This window comes from Protopterus annectens, chromosome 4.part0 (assembly GCF_019279795.1).
Source record: "Protopterus annectens isolate FY-2018-M chromosome 4.part0, PAN1.0, whole genome shotgun sequence".
In the NCBI taxonomy this organism is placed as follows: domain Eukaryota; kingdom Metazoa; phylum Chordata; order Ceratodontiformes; family Protopteridae; genus Protopterus; species Protopterus annectens.
Window position 1 is genome coordinate 336374482 of NC_056733.1, and position 22558 is coordinate 336397039.

The 22558-nt window shown below is 37.4% G+C and overlaps 1 protein-coding gene across 1 annotated transcript in view; it reads right to left on the bottom strand.

Moving 5' to 3' along the window:
* Positions 1–22558, bottom strand: part of LOC122800252 (protein Daple-like) — a 475569-nt gene that overhangs the window by 42117 nt on the left and 410894 nt on the right. Inside the window, exon 17 of the mRNA XM_044069743.1 lies at positions 15220–15351. Within this exon, the coding sequence (XP_043925678.1) occupies positions 15220–15351 (132 nt within the window). The remainder of the gene's footprint in view (positions 1–15219; positions 15352–22558) is intronic.

A 22558-nucleotide genomic window follows, 5' to 3' on the forward strand; every position in this document is an offset into this window, starting at 1 on the left:
TAAAAGTTCCTTTCAGGAAAGCCTTAGAAATTATCAAAGAGCCTATAGAGCTGTCAGCCTAGCCTATATGGAAGCTAGAGATAACAGCCATCTGCACTTTGATAGTTAAATAACTTGACTCATTGTAAAAAAGTTCCAATAGGAATTATAAAATGGGAGGAATGGGAGCTAAAAATGGATCTATGCCCCCAGACACAGCTGGCCCCTTTTTGGGAAGTTGATAAAATCTGAATGACCAAGGAAGGAAGACTGGCATCTCTGGCTAAAATTAGAATTGGAGGAACCAAGTGGTTAACTTTATGGCTTTCAGGTCCATAGGAGGAAGTCTGGACAGGTGTGTCAATAGATATGGATAATGATTCAGCATCCATGGAGGATGCAGGATACACTAGAAGAGGCCACAGAAAGGGAAGCCATGTTTTATGAAGCCAGAAAGGGGCAATGAAAATCACCTTGGCCTTGCATTCTTGCTTTCTGTATGAACTTGCTCATTAAGGGTAATGGAAGAAATCATAGAAGAGAGCTGGGGACCAATTGTGGGCTAGAGTGTCCCTCAGTAACTGCTCCACTTGTTGTTTAGTTAAAAGGTCACAGCAAGGTTGGCCCTAGTGACTGCAAATCAAGGTTGTCACTGCTGAATTAAGGGACCACTTATAAGGCATCAAGATAGAACACTGGATGACCCTAGGATATGTGTTGCTATTGGAAAGCAGTGTGAAGCCATCTCCCACTGCCAGACTCTCATGGCTTCTCAGCCTAGGGGATAGGAGCAGGTTCCTCCCTTTTTGTTGACATACCAGACACTACTGATATGTCTGTCTGCACTTGGATCACACATCTGGGGAGAGTATCTTGAAATGCCTGAAATGCTAGGAGAACTGCTCTTATCTCCAGAACATCAATATGAAGGCTGACCTCTGTATGTGACCAAGTGTCCTGGACCATCTTCACTTTGAAACACCTCCTCATACACTAGAACAAAATCGCCCACTATCACTACTGTCACAGAGGAGTTTGTAAGGAATGGATGCCAATCCAACCCAGAGTGAGACGCTATCCACCAGGACATTTGTTACCTGCAAATTTGAGTAACCCTTATTTTGACATGAAGCGGGAGATACATTTGGGATCACTGCACCACTAAAGTCCACTGAAGGACATGCATGTAAAATCTGGTCAATGGAATCATGGAAGCCATTAGGCCCAATAGATGAAGAATTAGCCTTCCTTGTGGGTAGGGATGTTGAAGAACTTGAGTTGAAGTGAGACAGAGGCAAAGCACCCTGGAGTTTGGAAGTCAGGCAACCTGTAAACGTGTGTACAGGTAAAATCTGATAAACTCTTATCTGTTGAGACAGGTAAGCTGGCTTTGGGTCAGATTGACTGTAACGCCTAGATCCTGCATCAGCTAAAGCAGACGGTCCCAATGATACAATAATAGGTTGCGGTTAGGAGCCAATCATGAGTTATGGGAAATCCTAGATCCCTAGTAGGCACAGATGCACTGCCATCACTGCCATAACCTTGGTAAACAACCTGGGGGCTGCGGTGAGGCTGAAATTTAGGGTTTTGAACTGATAATGAATGGCTCCCAGATGGAAATAGAGAAATTTCCTCAAGTGCTTTTCTATCTTCACACGATAGTATACGTCCTTGAGATCTATGAATCACATCAAATTGTCCTTTCTCAGTAAATGCAAAGTTGACTGAAATGTGACTATTGGGCATTCTGACTGCTTGACATACTGATATAAATAGTTAAGGTCCAGAATGGGTCTCAGGTCCACTGTTTTCTTGGGTGCTAAAAAGAACCTAGAGTAGATGACCAGCTGCATGACTCATTTTTCTAGCAGCTTGGAAATTTCTGCCACTGTGACTTCCCACTGACTTGCTGTAACATCAGAAATGTTCTTCTTTTTGACAGGGGGAAAGGAAAATTGTATAGAATAACCTCTGGAAATTATGCTTAACATCTAAGAATCTGTGGATGAGTTTTACCAGGCTTGTGGGTGCAGAGATGAGTGCACCCCCATCTGCCTCCAGATTGTAGCATTCAGGCAACCCTTCAGTGGACCTGAAAGGGATTTTGGTTAATAATCCATGAAAGCCCTGGTTATATGTTCCACCTGTGGCTCTAGGGTGGCATCCAAGAGTTTGCCAAGAGAGGGTCTATCACCAGGAGTTTCCTGGTAGGAACTTTGTGACTTTCTGAATCACATCTTCATCTCAGTCTGCTGATTTCTAGAGTAGGATCTCTGGGGAGTGGAGAAGTGGATGTCTACTGCAACTGCAAAAAGTCTTACCATCTTTTTGACTCCTAGTCAGCAATTCTTTCACTTTAGGTCCAAACAGAGTGGACCCATCAAAGGGGGCAATGTTGAACGACATCCTGAAGCTTTCTAGAAAGGGATCTATATTATAGCATCAAAGTTTCAGAACTTCGAATGCTATAATATCAACCCGTTTTTGTCGAAAACTAAAAACAGCGAAGCCCCAGAACTTCGAAATCTTACCTAAGGTAAGATTTCGGTTGTCCGTTCCATGGCTTTGCTATTTACCCTACTGTGGTGGGAAGGTTACGGACCGGGTTAAGGTAAGTATGTGAACGGTGGTTACAGACCAATTTAAGGTAAGTGTGGTAACGGATCAGGGTAGGGTGAGTGCGCGATAGTTAGGGACATTAGGGTTAGGGAGCGGGTAAGGTGAGTGTGCGATAGTTAGGGACATTAGGGTTAGGGAGTGGGTAAGGTGAGTGTGCGATACTTAAGGACTTTAGGTTTAGGGAGTGGGTAAGGTGAGTGTGCGGTAGTTAGGGGCTTTAGGTTTAGGGAGCGGGTAAGGTGAGTGTGCGGTAGTTAGGGACTTTAGGGTTGGGTTAAGGTAAGTGGATAGGTAGTAGTGTAGGGTTAGAATTATGGTTTTGTTAAGTGTATGTGTGTGGTTTATTTATTTTGGTGTGCTTATGTTGTGTGTATGTGTTTCGGAACAGCAAATTTTTTCCCTGGGAAAAAATTCTCTGTTCCGTATGTTTGATATTTTGTGGTTTAAATATTTTAGGTACGATGAAATAGCGTTCGCTATTTTTATCATACGATAGGGTAATATAAACGCCTAGAAAGTCACATAGACAAACACAGGCATGCTGAAGAATGGTAATGCCCTTGCCACACCATCAGCTGCACTGAAAAGCAGTTGAATAGCCATGTTGGAGTAGATTGGAGGGTGGAAATCTGGGGGTCCAGTGCCTTTTGAACATCTGCAGGAAGAATATCTGAGCGAGACCTGGAAATCTCCTTGGTCAAGTCTCTCTGAAATCTTGTGTCAAGAGCTAATACAGCACTATGAATGCAGAGGTCACTGATGCATATGTTCAATTTCCCAAAACGGTCCATAGCCCTAGGTTCCCTATTAGGATGATGGAGTGAGGAACTTTCTTTAGACAATTCCTTCTTTGTAGCTGCTGCTACAACTATTGCATCCACTGGTGGACCTTTGCTCCATGTCCTGTCTGTGAGCATTGATAGAATCACGTCAGGATGAGCCATAACGAAAGACTTCCAGGAACATGGACTCATCTGAAGAAGAATTATGGGGGGCTTTCACTTTCATCCATGTTCACGTCTTCAGTGTCGGACTCTGGTGAAAAGTCTAAGTGCTCCCGTCTGCATGTCTGCTTTCTGTGAACTGTAAGTGAGGAAGGATCAGAGAGTTCTGCATCAGACCAGCAGTTTATATAGTAGGTTGCCTGGGAATCCTGTGGAACCAAATTTCCCTGTCTGACAGAAGGATGAGAAGCATAAGCTGACTCCAGTCAAGGCTTGATAAAGTTGACCTGGATGAAAGTGCTATTTCCTTAGCCATTAAAAGGACCCACTCCAAAGCCTTGAAGGTTGAGAATGCCGTCAACTCTGCCGTCACCCACCTTTCCTTGGAGGGAAAGGAAACCTCAGGTAACTTCCAAGATGGCTGCACACTAAGTAACAGCTTAATTTCTGCTCTCCCAATGTGAAATCAGAAAGAGAGCCAAGAATTTGTCTTTTGGGATAAATTTCAGATACTGGCTTATAAGTATACTGTCTGGATGCCAGTAAAGAAGAAATTTAGATAACTTGAAAAAAATCATCCACTAAAGGTGAGGAGAAAACACTGGCTGTGAAGAATCCTGCAGCTTTTCAGCAAAAAGAAGTTCAAGCTCCAGCTTTGGTGAAATATATGACTTCCATTAATGAATAAATGTGGATTACAATGTATCAGTCACATTTGTAAAATGTGGTGGAACAAGAAAACCTGGAAACAATGGACTTATTTGACTTTATTAAATTTGTAGGGAACTCCAAAGCATATGCCCTACTTCATGTCATTAATGTTTGGAAGAACAATAAGGGGGAGAGGAAGAGGAAGGAGGTAATTGCAAGTAAAACAATTTTGGTTTTTAATAGTTTTCTTCATAAAACATTACATATACTGCATGTTATATAGTAAAGCTTGTTCAGTTAATTTTTGTGTGTAATATGGTTACTAAAGTAAACAGGTGCCCTTTATTCATTTTCTTTCTTTCTTCTTGTTCAGCTTTAAGAAATATTGGTACTTCAATTTAAAAAGAGAAAAGGGTCTGGACAAAAGAGCATGATAGAAGCAAAACTGATATGATTTTTCATACTTTTGCATAGGGGAATAACTAGATTAAGGCCCATGGCTTGTTCTTACAGGTTTTAAAGGGAAGCAAGTACATAAAAGAACACTGAATGTAAAGAAAAGTTTTCCTTTAGCAAATAAATCCTAAGCTTATAGCTGATGGCAACTGTGTATCTGGTTCTCATGTTTCTATGGAGACAAGCTGATAACGACAATAAAAATATAATGCATTTTTCTTTTAATGACTAAAAGATAATGTTTTCTGAAAGGACTGAAGTTGTTTTCTACATCTGGGAGAGGAATAAATATGAGACAAAAATAGGCAGCACTTAGTGTAAAGTAGAAGCACAGACTGTACCATGCATCTTAGCACAGATAACCTTTGTTATAGGTTAATTAAAGTTTGTAAGTGCAGCTGTCAATCTGGGACAAATGTTCCTATTGAAGATGTACATAATTTTGTGTGTTTGCATTAACTTAAAAGATTATGGGGGCTATTTTGGGGGTGCATTTGCTTTTTTTTATTTTTTTTTGAAGGTTATCACTAAAACAAAAAGTAGGACATCACATATATATAAATGAATAGGACAATTAATAACTGTATAAAAGATCAAACTGCCAAACATTTCTGTATGTATGCATAACAAAAGCTGCAACTGGACATTTAAAAAAGCTGTTATACATAACAGTTGGGAATAATAAGTTCTTATCATAATGTCAACACTTTCCATATCTGAATGTGAATGGTCTTAGATGTATATACAAAAAAGAAAGAGTAGTGAACTATAATAAGAAATACAGAGAGCAAATAGCTGCTTATGGGTGAAAGCGCTCAGTGATTGTGTCGAATTGTGAATTAAAGGTGTTCGTGTATCCAGTTCGTGGTTCACTTTTGTTTTATTTTACAAGTTTACCATTATTTTTTTACTTTGTGGTTTTGTAATGGTGATCTACAGCCTGAGTTCACGGACTTTCTATATTTATTGGAAAAACGCTTGTTGTTTCATACTACATTACGTTTTTGACTTTATTTTAATTTTAATATAGTACGTGGAGGATATTAATGGAGCAGCTACTACAACAACAACAATTGTTAATTACGCAAAAACTTTTGGCAGTATTAAAAGACAAAAGTTCAACTAACTTTTTAAACAAGGACGCTTGTTCCAACAAGGACAATATTGATTCTGAACAAGCCAACATTTTGTTGTCGGACACTGAGGAACTAATTTTCACATTACATTCAGCGCCTGGTACATCGCACCACAACAACCCCGTAGCCAGCAATGGACCGAGGGATTTGATTGGTGGTAGGACTGCACGAACCACAAGAGGAAATGACGTGCATGTAGTTCCGAGGCCGAATTCCGAAGGTAACGCTCGGGATGGGGACAATGGCGGTAGATTAAACGGTTCATCCATTATACATATCGAAGAAATTCTCTCAGTTCCTCGTTTTGGACTCACAACCTGGTCAGGACATGGGATCGTTGAACAAACAGATTGACAAGTTTGACAAGACTTTGCGAAAATTTAAGACCTTGCAGATGGACAACATCTACTTGGAAAGATCCCTTGAACTAAATCAGGTACCTAAAGGACTCAGGGTTTTCAAGGTACCTTTTGGATTCGACAATGACTCGGACTTATTTAATGAACTGGTTAATATATTTGATCGTACTGGTAAAGAATTAATGAAATTGATTATTAAAAATAACAATGTCAGATTAACTAAACTTAATACAACGCTTACAGCACTTGATAACAGTATAAGAAATGACCTGTTATTTGAACATAGCAAAGGGAAATTTGATAAAGTATTAACTGAAATTAAAAGATTTGTAAATTATGGATTGGAAAGTAAAAATGAGAAATTACAAAGGGACACATTAGATTATTCTAACAACAAGGCTTATGTACATTTTAAAGACTATAAATGTTTTTTTGCAACAGCAGGGAATCATAGTCAGAACAGGAACTCAGTTCATTATGTTAGAAACACATACAGGGAAGAGACTCAAAGGTACCAGGATAACTTTAATGAGGCTGATGAAGCTTTTTTAGAGGAACCAGCCCTACGAAGATCTGAATGCCTGAGGGAGCGGAACCGAGGGCAAAATCAATATTATCAGTACAACAACAGAGGCAGGTACAGATAAATAATGCAACAATAACAAATGAAAATGCACTAGGAATTTTAAATGAAGAGACCGAGAAATTAGCATTGAATTCAGAGTTTAACATTATTAATGAAAGCAATATTATTAAAAATGGTGAATTAGATGAACTGAATATTAGTGGTGTAAATATTATTAGATGTGACATTATCAATTTGGATAATTATAGTGTTCTGGAAAAACAAAATGAATTAAATTGTGACATCATTTCTGAAGGAGGTTTCTCTATATATAACTATAGTGAAAAATTTTTAATTCTAACTATTTATCTTTGTTTAAGAAAGGTTTAAGTTTATTCCAAATTTTAAAGTACATATAGGTAAGGTATTATTGAATGTGAAAATGTATACTAGACTCTTAAATTTGAAAATGTTTTTTAAAAACAATGTGGATACTGATCTTAAAGTGGTAAACAAAAATTTTATGTTAAAGAGATCTAGTACATTTATTCCACCAAGCAATCCTATTCACCTTTTTGAAATGTTTTGTGAGGCTCACTTAAGGAAAACATGGAAGAATATGTATGACACTAAGGATAATTTGACAGAGGCAGAAAGATTTTGTCTAAATGAACTTAGTACTTCAAATTCACAGAGAATTATGAAACCAGATAAGGGGGGAGGGGTAGTGATCATGAACACAATAGACTACCAACACAAAATGATTGATATGCTCAACGACGACACGACTTATATAAGGGTATCTAAGTATGATATGATTAAAGCTTACACAAAAATAGATTGGCAGTTGTATGATTTATTTATTGAAGGTATTATAACCAAATTTGAATACGACTACCTGTCAAGTTGAACATCCTATTACACCATCTATATTTGGTATACCCAAAATACATAAAAGTGCTTTAAATCCCCCCTTCAGACCTATTGTATCAGCAAAACACTCTAAGACTGAAGCAATAGCCCATTATATTGATGTAAACTGTGGTGAAGTAATGAAAAATATTAGACATGTATTAAAATATTCTTGGCACTGTTTAGAAATCTTAAAAGATTTTGATAAGAAACAACTCAAGTATGTTACTATGGTTACAATAGACATTATTAATCTATTTTCAGTTATACCCATAGAAGAAGGTTTAAAATACTTTGAAGCAAGTTTAGAAGTTTTTGGTAATTTTCACACTGTTAAACGAAAATTATTGGTTGAAATGATGGAGATGGTGTTGGACAACAATTTCTTCCAATTTGACGGTGAATACTACAAACAATGTTCTGGTGTCACTATGGGGGCAAGGTGTGCCCCTATTTATGCGAATCTTGTATTGGTGATGTGGGAAAAAGCGTACGTTTTCAAAAGTAGGTTTTGGCCTAAAGTTGGTACATATTTAAGATTTTTAGATGACATACTGTTATTTTGGAAGGGCACTAAAGAAGAAATGAAGGAATTTTTACAGTATTTAGAAAGCACTACGTCTTTTTTAAAATTTACTAGTAATTTGAAAGAGGATGAATGTGAATATTTAGACATAAAATTGTATAAAACCCAAAATGGAATAGAATCAAACATTTATAGGAAAAAAAACTTTTTCCAATTCCTATCTTCACTTTGATAGCTGCCATCCTTATTTTCAAAAACATAATTTAGTGAAAGGACAAATGGTGAGGCTATCAAGGATTATTAGTGAGGATAAAGAATTTACATTGCAAATGGATTTTCTAACTAATTTATTGGTGGACAGAGGTTATCCGAACAAATTGCTAGATGAAATTAAAAAAGAGATAAACCAAAAAAGAAGTACCAGTTTTAAGCCAATACTGAAATATGGTATGGTTAGTGACAGACCAGATGAGAAAAAAGGTGGTTCACCGAGGACAAGTGTATTACTATTGCCATATACTAATAACATTAATATGATGGTAAATAGTGTTAATGAGGTATGGAAAACTGTTTTTAGTAACCAAACGGAGATTACACAACACATAGGTAATGCTCCAATTATTGTATATAGCAGAGGTAAAAATCTCAAAGATTATTATGAAAGTGAGGTTACACACAAACACTCACAAATGAAAAAATGTGGTTTCTGTCGAGGATGCAGATTTATTAATGATGGACCTTACGTTAATATCAGAGACCATAGCAGAACTATTAGGTGTCCAGGTTATGTAAACTGTAATACCAAATTAGTTGTCTATATAGCAACATGCTTGTCATGTTCAGCTTTTTATATAGGCAAAACCATTAGAAAGTTAAAGGACCAAATTGCAGAGCATGACAGGGACATTAGAAACAAGAAGAACACTAGTTCCCTATATATGCACAGCACAAACTGTATAGGGTTTAAAAGGTTTTTGTTTTTTGTTATCGATAGGATACCTCAAAACAATAGTAACGAAGGTGATGTCAATACACTATTAGAGTTAAAAGAATGCCTTTGGCAGTTGAGATTAAATGCATGTCATAAGCCAGGTATTAATGAGCATATTTCAACTGCCTGTTATTTGAAACTGAAATCTTACAATATTTAAATTGTTTATTCATTTTTAGTTATTTATTCTATTTATTATATTTATACCATATTTATTATTGGTGTCATTGGCTTATATAACATTTTTTAAGTCCTGACACATTACTAAAGCAGTGTCAATCTTAAATATTTAAAATAAAATTAAAATTATTTATAATTTATTTAAAAACTGTTTTAACTGATATTTGAGAAGTTGTAGCAGATTTTTTATTAACATTAATATTTTATATGATAAATGTGTATATATAGCTAACACAGATTTTATGTTCAATTTTTAAATATTGTAGTAGTAATCAGGAATGTTTTAAGTCACTACAGACACTATAGTATTAGTTAATATACATAGATATGATATACGCATTATTAGTTTTTAACCTTGTATTTCTGTCAATAGGTTAAGTGTTTTGGTTATTGGATTAATTAAGTAATTAAATTGAAGGATATTGTGATTGGACAGTAATTGGTATAAAAGTTGCTGCTGCATTAACATCATTACTCTGATGAAATCCATGATACTTATGGGTGAAAGTGCTCAGTGATTGTGTCGAATTGTGAATTAAAGGTGTTCGTGTATCCAGTTTTGTGGTTCACTTTTGTTTTATTTTACAATAATTTATTTGGACTAAAGGCTAGAGATTGTCTTTCCTATCGAGGACTTCTATCAGAGTAATGGTAAAGAGAAAGGAATAGGGAGTGATGAGTGAAAGGCCAGCACAAGTAGAGTTTTTAGTAGAATCTAGAACAGAAGCTAAGGATAATTAGTAGGCCATATAAAATATTTCATGATAACTACAGGAATCAATCAGAGGAAGTTAGAAAGGATTGGGAACAGAGATCAGATTAGTAATTTGCAAAGAAAGAATGGGAGGATATATGTATGGCTCACAAATATGCACCAAAGTCTAGAAGATTTAGTATCTTTGCTAGGAAGTGTTTACATAGGTATTTTTATACTCCAAGTAGACTCCAAAATAGTTTTCCTCGGGTAGATTGCAAATGCTGGAGGTGTGATGGGAAAGAAGTAGGTAATTAGGAACATTTTGGGGGATGTAATGAGTTGGCAGACTTTAAAAATTACCCCCAGACTACTCTAACAGAAATACTGGGTGAGCAAATTGATATAAGTAAAGACATGATTTTTTGAGCTGTGATATGGAATTGGAATTGCCTAGACATAGTTTAATTCTGGTGGCTGCTAAAAAAGCAATTGCTAAAAAAATGGAACAAGTCTAAACCAGCCATACCAGATGTAGTAAATATAGTAACAAAGACAAAAGAAAAAGGTAAGAAAAAATTACATAGGAAAATTGGGAATTGTATGCACCATAAATGCAGAATAATGTTTTGGAGGAGAAATGAGGTTTAAAGGAAGGCAGAAATGAATGTGCTATGTAATATTCTGTACAGAAGATTATATCTGATGTATAATGTTTGCAATTGAAAATTTCAATCTGGTTTGTTTTCATTTATATAAATATATGATTGTGTATATCATAAGTGATAATTCAATAAAGATGTTTGCAGCTACATCTTTTTTATCAGGGGGTACTGATACACCAACTAAATAGACGGAGCTAGAAGTGTGCAGTAAAGTGAAGAGTGGCATTACCCAGGATACTGACCTTTTTCCATTAACTCCTTTTCTATCCCTGCTGCTACCTGTGAGAACAATCTCATCAACCAGGTGGGGGTGCTCGATGAGCAGAGGAGGACAGAACCACAAGGTTTCAAAGAAGGAGCTTCCCATGTCCAGGAACAAAGAGGCGGCCACAAATAGAGTGGCCAATTAGTGTATAATTTATCTTGTTTTCCACTTAACATCGGTCCAACAAGTTGTGCTTGATAAAGGTTTAAATTTCGTACCTGCAAACAAGTCCAACCTTATGGATGTTATCATTAATGTTTGACTTTTTGCCAGGAAAGTAATGTTGGGCTATATGCTTATGAGGGATGTTCCTCACTCCACCAAAACTACCAGTAAGTGTCTTAATAAATCGAGTACTTTTAATCCAGCTTTGCTTCCTTCCTTGGAAGAGTTTGTTAAGCTTTCTGAAGCTGATGTCTATGATACTTTTAGCAATGCTGATTGCCACTTTCCTAACATGATGGATAGCAAGAGGGTAGCCCTGCAAGAAATTAGATGCAATGACATGATACGTATCAAACCCACCAATAAGGGCAGCACTGTGGTAGTTGTAGACACTAAAGATTACATTACTAGTATGTGGAATTTGTTTGCTGATACAGCCACTTATTGCAGGTTTACCCGGCAGGAAGTTGATAGGCAGATAAGCAATGTGCGTAATGACGTACGATTTACTTATGTGTGGGCTAATTGACTAAGCCACTTATGATTTTCTTTCTGTTGATTCTCCGTTGACCCCTGTGATACATGGATTACCTAAAATTCACAAGAGTCTGGTTGAACCACCTATGTGTCCGACAGTTTCCAGACGTGGCTGACTTAACGAACATTTGTTCCTATTTGTAGAGGATAAGCTTAGACCACTATTATGTGAAGCACCAGCTGTCTTGACAGACACTTTACATTTTCTTTCCTCTCTGTTTTCAAGTCACTTAAAGGCTTGGATGTTTCTAGTTGTCTTTTAGTGATGCTTGATGTTAAGACTTTGTTCATGGTAATACCGAATACTGAAGGAGTAGATCTGATCAGATTATTTAGGTCTCATCACAGTAATTATACACATAATATGATTACTGTTATTTGTATCTATTGGATATTGTTTTAAATAATAATGTTTTTTTTTGTTCAAAGAGCAGCATTCTTTGCAAAAAACTTGATGTTGCCATAGGGACCCCATATGCCAACAGTTATGCTACTCTTGTGTTGGCACAATGGGAGGAAGATGTAATTTATAGCAACAAGTCATTCTCTTGGCATATTAACCATTATGCAAGGTTCGTGGATGACTTTTTTCTTCTATGGGAAGGGGATGCCCAGAGTCGTTTATGATTCATGGAGTATTTAGAATCTACTTCATGTTTCTTAAACTTCACATTGAATTATTCTATGGTATCTATTGATTTTTTGGATATAACAGTCATCAAGAGCAACAGTAAAGGTCTAGATACCAGGATGTTTAGGAAACCTTGTTGGAAGAATGGGATACTGCATCACACCAGCATGCATCCCCCTCATATTTTCTCCAATATAGTTAAGGGGCAATCCCTGAGGGTCTCTAGATTATCAACTGATGATCACTCTTTTAGTAAGGCTATAACCTCTCTAGGCAATGATTTTGTGGGAAGAGGTTATTTGTATGATCAGGTAATGCATCCTTTAAAGACGTCTATAATCATAGGAATGATACAGGGGTACCTTATTTTTCAAATTACAGCAGAAGTGTTTCTTGTGTCACATGTAGGTCTACATATGGTTTCCCTAAGATGATTTCACTTATTCTACTAATGTCCAGCAGTTTTGCAAAGTTGTGAGAAGGAACTGTCCCATCCTGTTAGCAGATGACAGAATCACAAGAGTGGTTGGGAAAGAACCCAGTTTTATTTTTAAAAACAGCCTTTCATTAAAAAGGATGTTATGTTATGGTCCCTCTCATGGGGCAATTTCTCATGGTGTGGTATGTGGCAATGAGATACTTATCCCTGTCACAGCTGCACAGCCTGTAATTACATTTCTTCGGATATAGATTTTAGACATAATGTTACTTGGATGGATTTTTTTTCATCTAGGTTCTTTGTTACCTTTAAGAGTACTAACTTAATATATTTGGATACTTGTCACAGTTGTTCGGTTTTTATGTGTGTAAGACCACACGTCAGCTTAATGAACGTATTTTCGAGCACATTAGCAACATTCGTAACTATGTAATGACCAATTCACTAGCCTGTCATGCTCCTACTCATGTGGGGTACAGTAGGTTTTGTTTTAGAGTTTTACAGCTGGCGTCACCAAATATAAGGGGTAGTGACGTTAACAACTATATTAAGAAGGTGGAACTCAAGTGGATCACAGCACTTCAAGCACATAGGATGCCTGGTCTTAATCATAGTTTACCCATCAAACCTGTTTTGAAGGGGAGGTGATAGTTTTTTTAATTGATTTTTATTGCTTCATTTTTATTTCTGTATTTTTATTGGCTGTTGTGTGTATATTTAGATTGAGTATGTGTTTAATGTTTTATGAGCAGCCATGGTGGTGCAGCGGTTAGTGTTGCCACCTCACAGCAAGAGGTTCTCCAGTTCGATCCTCGGCTGGGATGCCTTATGTGTGGAGTCTGCATGTCCTCCCCGTGGTCGTGTGTGTTTCTTCCGGGTGCTCCAGTTTCCTCCCACATCCCAAAGACATGTTGTAGGTGGATTGGACACTCTAAATTGGCCCAAAGTGTGAGTGCGTGTGTGTGTGCCTTCTGTGGAAGGTTGGGCGTCAGGCTGGCAACTCGACACCGTAAAACTCCACTGCCAATCATGAGCAGACAGGTGAACTGCTGTGGCGACCCCTAACCAGGAAAAAGTCGAAAGAAGAAGAAGATGTGTTTAATGTTTTATTTAGTCTGATGAAGGAGTAACCCCACAAAAGCACTCACTATTAAACTTTTCTTTTTAATCTCTGTGATGGTTGATCTGCATTTTTTATCTTTGAAAAAAAAAACTTGTAATGGAGAGGCCTTGACCTGAGGAGGATCTTGGTGCTAAGCTGTCAAGTGCCAACGCACTGAGGGGAAGAGAACCTTCCTCCAGAGCCATGGCTGAACTACTGTCTCTATATCATTATGAGTATCTACAACAAAGCCTAATGAAAAACTTAATAAAGTGCCTAATGTAAAGATGCACAGCACACTTAACTATACAATCTCCAACTGTATTAACACTACAAAAAGATAAAATCTTAACACTATACTAAGCACACCGCTGACCTATCTAAAAATCCTAATACTTTACCAATTCTAATACAATACTACAGAGAAAGAATTTCTGTCAGTAAGGGCAAGAATAGAAGAAAAGAAATTAACAACTTCCACAATATCACTGAAAAGGATACAAACATAAGAGCTCTTGATTGCACAACCGAACACTTCAGGTGGCAAACAAGATCTGAGGTACTGAAGTGGAGTTCAGGGAATTACAGGTAAGGAGTCAAGGGCCCTGGAACCAAAGAGCTTCAGATTCAGTGCCGAGGACAGATCTGGTCAGATTTGACAACCCATAACTGAATCAGACAAAAACAGACATTAGATAAAAATATACGTAGTCTGGTCAGTATTTTAAACTTCTTGTGAAGAATAAAACATTTTTGAAGTGATGATCATTTCATGGTCCAGAATGACATTTTAGCCATTTGGTATGGCAGAAAAGGGTCAGAGAAGGAACAGTTCACCTTCTTGGTTAACAAACAAACAAATTCATTTTTTTCTTATTCCCATCAGTCACTTCCTCTATATGGTTTACATTGTCAGGCCTCATTATATATTTATTCAGTTGATTGCATTCCTTTTGTATTTTGAATATATGTATACTATATTTGAGTATTATGTTTTTATCATATGAACATATGCATTTAACTACTGTCATCACTGCTGACCAGCCCACATTCCTGATTAACAAATAATAAATAAATACATACATACAATCGTAAATAATTGAAAAATTCCATTCCAGAATAACTAAGTCTGGTTATATGTATAAGTAACTTTGCTTAATGCTAAAAATTATTCACTTCTGCATTTCTGAATATTTTTCCTTTTAATTAACAAAAATAAAGTGTTTGATGTGCAGCATGGCTTCGGTGTTGCAACCTTCTCAAAAACATGACCGCATCATCAGAGAGGCAGTAAACTAATGGTCTAATGTTATGTGAAAAAATAAAAATTATTACAGTTCTCTCTAACCCTGTGAATAAAAGTAAACAAAACGCGAATAATTATTTGTGTTATGGCATACCTGATCCATTTCATTGCGTATTTGAATGATTTCTTCTTGTTTTTCTTCATTAAGTGAAGCTCGAACCTCATTGACTGCTTCCTGCTTCTCCTTTTGAAGGCAGTGATTTTCAGTTTCAAGTTCTTTTATTCTCTATTAAATAGAAAGGTAGATTTCTGACTTTAAAGTACATTTTTTTTCCATTAAAAGGGTAACAATTTTTTCTGAACTTCAAAAAGAGATCTTCTTAATTAAAAATATAACATTTTCTCAAGTTCACTTAATGAGGATGCAAACTGGACAAAGCTGAAGTCACTATGTGCAAATAAAGCATATGCTGCCAACATACCTCTCAACTGTCCAGATTTTTGTAGAATGTCCAGATTTTACTTCAAAATTTCCATCTGTTCCTCATAAAATTTGTGGTTTTCTGGCAAATCACTGGGATGATCTGAGGAATGAAATCACTAAATAAAGACTTACATTTGAGTTTCAGGCTTCATAACCTCTAGAAAATCAATGTTAACTCAAATCCTGTTATTCTAGCTAATTTCTAAGTGTATAAGAACAATATTTAAAATCTGACATTATTTTTGGGCCTTTGTCTCCACATGACATCAGGCTTTGTTCAGATTTCTTGGGCTAAGAGGTGAGTGGTATAGCTGCCAACATTTAAAGTGTAGCTTGCCGAAAGTCACTTACCCTTCTATAATTCCATAATATTGTTAAAATCTCCCCACAGTAAATGGCAATTCTGTGGTCCAGAGCCAAGAAGCCATGTATGTGACTCTGGTGAATTAGTTTCAGTCAGCAACCCCAAGCCATGAGGAGTCAGCTGGGAGAAGGATAAAGTCCAAGCACTGAATTTCTGTTGACAGCAGCTGTTAACATTTAGTATGGAAAGATTTCTTTTTTAAAAATTATTTTTTTTTCAACCATTTGCTGTCAGTCAAGTACTGAAACCTATCCTTAATCATTAGCTTGAAAAGGGTTTTTCTGATCAGGGCAAATTGTAGAATCTGTCAGCATTTTGATGGCAGATAGTTTCACAATATCATCTCATACTGGATGTTGGGTGGTACGGTGGGGTAGGGCATAACAAAGAATCCCTTTGCAGCTGCCAGGATGGTGCCATACTTGGTCACCCTGATCTCCTCTCTGTCCACTCTCCAGGCACTTACATATAGGATTTCTCCACTTGCAGGACCTGGTCCATAATGGCTAGACCAGGCAGGTGACAAGGATATTGAAGCAAAAGATTAAGCTTAGGCACCAGGACCTGAAAAGGCTGCCTGCACAACTCTTGAGTAGAGTTGAAATATAATTAAAAAAAAGTTGCCTCCCCACACTGAATGTCAACAGTTTTTTCCAATACAAACTAACTACTGGAACTTACCCTTGCTAGTCTTGTGGCATCTGAATGCTCTTTTGGAATACAAAACACATTACTCTTGCACCAGCAGACTTTGTAGTGGCTGATCACAACAACCCTGTTCAAACAGCAGCCACAGCAGTTTGCATTGTCAGCTATCTTTTTATCAGTTAAACAGAAAAAAAAAGTTTACAATTGGTTCTTCCATAAGATATTTACTTTTTTAATTTCTAAGTACACATCAGTAGAGGACAGCACTTGATCCAAGGGACATTATCGATAATGTTCTGGCATGATGGGATGGGACAGTTAGCATCCATTCTATGAACATTCTTTTTTCTCAGGGATCCAACATTTGTTTAGCATTCTGTGTATCTTCAGAGTTTGCTTTGAAGTTTTTAGTCAAAATCTGCTTCTCTAAGTTTACAATTGGTTGGGAAGAATTTCTGGCAGTTGCCAGTATTTGCCACCGTGATTTTGGGGTCCTATATGATGACAGAGCATCAGAAAAGCATGCCAGCTTTGAAACCATTTTGGTTTTGGTTGATAAGACCATTTTTACTTGAGTACTGGTGCACTCTGTAACAAACAACCTTTTCTAGTACCTCAAACGAGAAGGAAAGCTGCATGGCAGAAGTTTGCATTTTTGGTTCCTTGGTTTTGGTGGTGAGCTTGCAGTGATTTTCCAAAGAGATGGAATATTTTTGTGGTTAGAGATAAATGCATAATGTTAGATACTTGACTAGTGGTGACAGGGGTGTGGTGACTTATTTAAGTATCAGTGGTGAAGTCCATCCATCTGATGCCTTTTTCCTGACATAATGTCAATAACTGCACACAGTACTCAACTTGTGGTATGGCCAAGGTCCTAAGAGTGGAAGCATTACTTCTTTGTTTTTGGAATCCATCTTACTGCAGGCACACCCCAGTATTCTGTTTGCTCCTTCCACTGCTCTCTCTCCCTTTTGCCAGTGGTCCAGTACTAGTGTTATCAACACCCCACATCCTGTTCTTGCTCTTCGGCCATCATTTCCACTCCTTCCAGGTGGTAATTCATACAATGGGCCCAAGTGCAGTATTATGATTTTTTTGCATTAAATTTCAAGTGGCCACCTTTCTGCCTACTTGGTCAGCTTTTCCAAATCCTTTGCTAGACTATTCCTCCCACTCTCTACTGCTACATCTGTCTTTGCATCATCAGCAAAGAGGTTGATGTTGTTCTCTTTTCCCTCAGATATATTTTAAAGAAACAGTGAAGACTTCAGGACCAAAGCTTAACTACTAAAGCGACACAATGGTATGATCACAGTTAGCTGACTGTGCCTTAATCTTGATGCCTATGACACCGTCTACATTGTCTAGGACCACATTCAGAATTCTCTTTCTGGTAAGTCCTGCACCAACTGGTTGAACCCCTCAAAGTCCAGGACCTCAGTCAACTCCCAGTCACTCTTTCTCATCCCTGGAAATTGGAATCTCCTGGTCTGTTCCAAGATCCCCCATAAGTATTACGCTTTTTCTCCTACCCCACATCTTTATTCTGCATTCCAATCTATCTTCTTCTCATTGATTGTTTCTGTGCTATATTCTGCGTCTCTTTTTAACTTCAATCTGCTGCCTAAAAACTTACCTTCTATTCTGTGTCAGTCACCGTTTTTCCCCCTTCCATCTTACGTTAAAGGTATAATCTTTGAGAGATACCTTTCCAAAACAGCACGAAGCACCGCTATTATTCTAAGATGGAGCTTGCCCTTTACACAAAGCTGGTCTTTCCCAGGTCTCTCCATCCATCTACCAGTCCATTAGTAGTAAACTAGCCTCTTTCACATTTCTGGTAGAAAGCTCAGTAATATACACAATGAAGACTTTCCAAACCAGAAAAAGGTCATCATATAAAGCAAAAACTGAATAAGTAAACAATCACCAAGAAGAATGTAATTCCTTTCACAGGTTCATAGGATCAAAAGTAATTAATAGGCTAGCTGTTCTTGCAGGCCATTTTAAGTCCAGCCAGTTTCCCTTTTTGAGCTTAAAATAACCTATCGCATTTGGTTAGAGACTGGCCTTATCCATCCCATGGTTGATAATTATGGGTCTGTATCAAAACCACAAACCTCACATACGCGAATTCGGAAACATCGACACTATATTAAGTGAACCGTGAAAACACCAAACGTCCTGAACCACGAAATTAAAAATGTCAAATCGGCATAGTTGGCCAGCCCCACCACCCGCTACATACTACCTACCCCAACAAAATAAGTAATCCACATGCATACACTTAACAAAACCTACTTCTAACCCTAAACTAAAGCTCACATATAGTACTATGTATGCACTTACCTCAACCCGCACCCTAACCCTAAGATTCGTAACTATTGCACACTTACCTTAAGGAACTATACCAGAGAAGGGCCAACTATGACGATTCGACATTTCTAATTTCGCGTTTCAGGACGTTCGGTGTTTTTGCGGTTCGCTCAATATGTATCGACATTTCCGTATTCGTGCAATTGCGGTTTCGCGGTTGTAATAGGTAATGATAATTATATACTACTATTAATGAGAATAACTGGGTTCATACCATAGATAATTTGAGGGGACCCGTACATGGGATAATGCATTTAGGAGCTGCCTCTGTCCATTACTAGTATAGGGGACAGCCCTGGGGTAAATGTTCTGTTACACATCCATAGATCTAAGTTGCACTTCTCTGCGAGATATACCTGTCCCTCCAAACAATTCTGTTGATGTTACACAAGAAGTTTAGATCCCCAGAATGAGTATTTCTGATGTCATTTGACTTGCTGATGTGCAGTAACTCCATCAGTGATGAGTCAGAGGATACCTTTTATGACAGACACAGGTCATCTCTTAGTAGTCTGTAGGATACCAAGTATAGTGACACGGCTTTGAGTCCATCCATGTAGGACAAGTTGTTAAGGCCTTGACAATGACATCCCTAGATATAGACACAGTCCCTATGTATATAAGCTGTACAATATAGCAGGACTTTCTTACAACAAGAGACACATTATGGTCAAATGTTAGGCAAGTTCCCAAATCTCAAACAACTAGGTCAGTTCTTAGGGGCATATTGTCAATGTGGCAGTTCCCTGGTGGTAGATGTCCCAAAGGTTACAATAATGCATTTTCTGGCATTTTGTTTCAGTATATGATTTTGGCAGCAGTTACTTATTTGAAACAACCCTTTCTGTAGGTTAGCTAAATCATTTGGCGATTCAGTGACTACTGCTAGCCTTTAGTCATCTGCAAACTTAGTCAGTTTTACTTCAGAAAGGTAGATGCCAAACATGACAGGTCACAACACAGAACCCTGGGGTGCTCCACTGGTGACTGGTCACTTTGTGGAGGTAACTTCCCCTATTTTGATTATCTGCATCCCATCTGTGATCCACTTGGCAATCCAGCAAGTCACACAAGGGTTTCTTCACAATTTATTTAGCTTTTCTACCTATGCCTCAGTGGGAAATTGTGTCAAAAGCTTTGGCCAGGTTGAGGTAAGTGGTGTGTACTGCTTTGCCTTCATCCATTGCTTAGGTAACCCTTTCAAAAAATCCCCCAAGTTGAGTAAGCATATCCTTGATGAGTCCAAACGGAGAAGGGTCCAGGCTGTGGAGGTTCCTTATGTCCTGACTGATTAATTCCATGCTAAGTCTTTCCATAGCTTTGCATATAAGGCTGGTCAAAATTATAGATGTGCAATTGCCAAGGTCTGTGGAATGTCTTCCCTTACGCAAGGGGATAATTCTAATTGTTCTCCATTCACTTAATACAAAACCTGCATGAAGGTTGAGATTGAACAGTGTTATTATTGGTGTGGCTAAATCATGCTTCATGATATTTAAGATGCATCCATGGATATTGCCAGGACCCATCAATGTAGTGTTTTTAGCCTTTGATAGCACTTTTAGGACTTGGTCTTCTGTAATAGCTGGAGGCGAGCCAGTTTCAGCTATATTTTGAGGGACAGATGGAGGGGAGAGAAGGGTGGTGATGATAGAGCTGAATTTCTCAGCCAGCAGGTTTGCTATTTCTTCAGCCTCAGTGCAGGCAACATCATTCACAATCAGTTCAGCACACTGTTAGGTTGTACTTTTGAGATTACGAACGTAACTAAAAATGCCTTGCGATTGCCTTGGGTACTTATTTTATTCACTTACTGAGTTGATTTTATTGAAAGAAATGACATCATTTTTTGACTTAATGGTTTTTATACATAAAATTCAGTAAGGCTGATGGACTGCTTTAAAGATCTAAAAGAACATTTTACTTGTTTGGAGGGAGACCTTATTTTCCATGTAATATTCCTTACGTATGATAGCAAATGAGTTCATACTCTGGTAAATCTCTGCAGTTTCCCTCAGAAAACAAACATCATAGCAGTTAAAAAGTTCTACTTAAAAATCTGTAAGCGTCTGCGTCAAGAAAACTGACAGGCTGGATTGGGGTTGGGGGTGACATCAAAAGCAGACAACAAATACATAATTTCAGAAACAAAACAGACACACATTAACAGATAAGTAACTCCTCAGACTTGCATCAAAATGCAAAAGTGGATCTTCAGGCAAACAAACGTGAAGGTGTGCTGTTTTGTCTCTCTCTCTCTCAGTAAGCAATAAGGGCCAGAAAAGGTATGATGCCCTCTTCTCCTGATGCTATAATCCAGGAATGATTGACTTTTTAACCATGTTTTCATTCCATTCCATTAGGAATGAGAGTCAGCAGGTCATCAGAAATAGCTTATGTCGAGGGGCGTGGCCAAGGATGAACACAGGATAGCAGCAGATTTCTTCAGCTCCACCAATTTCATTACATTGACAGGAATTAATTACTTAAAAAATTAATTCTTGAAGTAATTTTCTTTCTAAATATGTTTGTTTTATATAGTTCTTGAACTATATCTAAAAAAGAAAGGAAATCTTAATAATATTCCTGTCAGAAATTACTTTGGAAATTTTCCTGTCAGTTTATCAGTCTGAAATGAGTTCCAGTAAGACAAATTCTCAAGACTCCAGCATCAAGAAAGAACTTCAGTCTCTGATAATTATAGTCCAGCAACTTACTGCTAAGATGGATAAAATGGATACTAAAATAGACACTCTCATAGAAAAAACTACAAAACAAATAGACTTGTTACATATGGACCTGCAACAACAGAAGATCCAGATGACAGGCATAGAAGAAGCTGTGAATGACATGGAAAATAAAATACAAGAAGAGGGAATCAACATTGAGTTTCTGCTGAAACAAAATACACATTTAAAAACAAAGCTGGATGACCTGGAAAATAGATCTAGGCGCAATAACATTAGGATTTTTGGACTGCCAGAAAATATTGAAGGTAACAATATTACTTCTTTTTAACAACATGGCTCCCTAAAACTTTAGATTTACCAGAAGCATTCTCTTTTGGTATCGAAGAGCACATAGATCTATAGCTAATACTAACTCTAACAAAACTATCCTAGATCAGTTATAGTTAGATTTCTATCATCTTTTGATAAAGAGATGGTTCTTAAATCTGCTTGGGCTAAAGCTCCTGTTAAGTTTAATGAGACAACTGTGCGTTTTGACAATGACTATTCTTCCATGGTAATTGCTAAAGAAAAGTTTTTCTGCCACTAATAAGGGAGCTTAAAAAAGCACAGTTTAAAACATACCTTCTGTTTCCTGCCAAGCTTAAAATCTTCCTTCCTGATGGTCCTAAGGTCTTTGATGATTTAGACTCTGCTTTACTGTTTGTCAAAGAAAAAGGATTTTGGATAAAATAGAAGAAATGGAATGGGCTAGTTCTTCATTAAAGAGATTGGCAACTGAAGCTTCCTGGAAGACTTCAGAGAAGAAGAAGAGACTAAAAACAAATGATTTGTTATATGTTTTTTTCTCTCTCATCATTTTAGTTCATTATTAATCTTTTTGAATATAGTTCCTGCATTTCCAGAAAGCCACAAATATTTTGGAAAA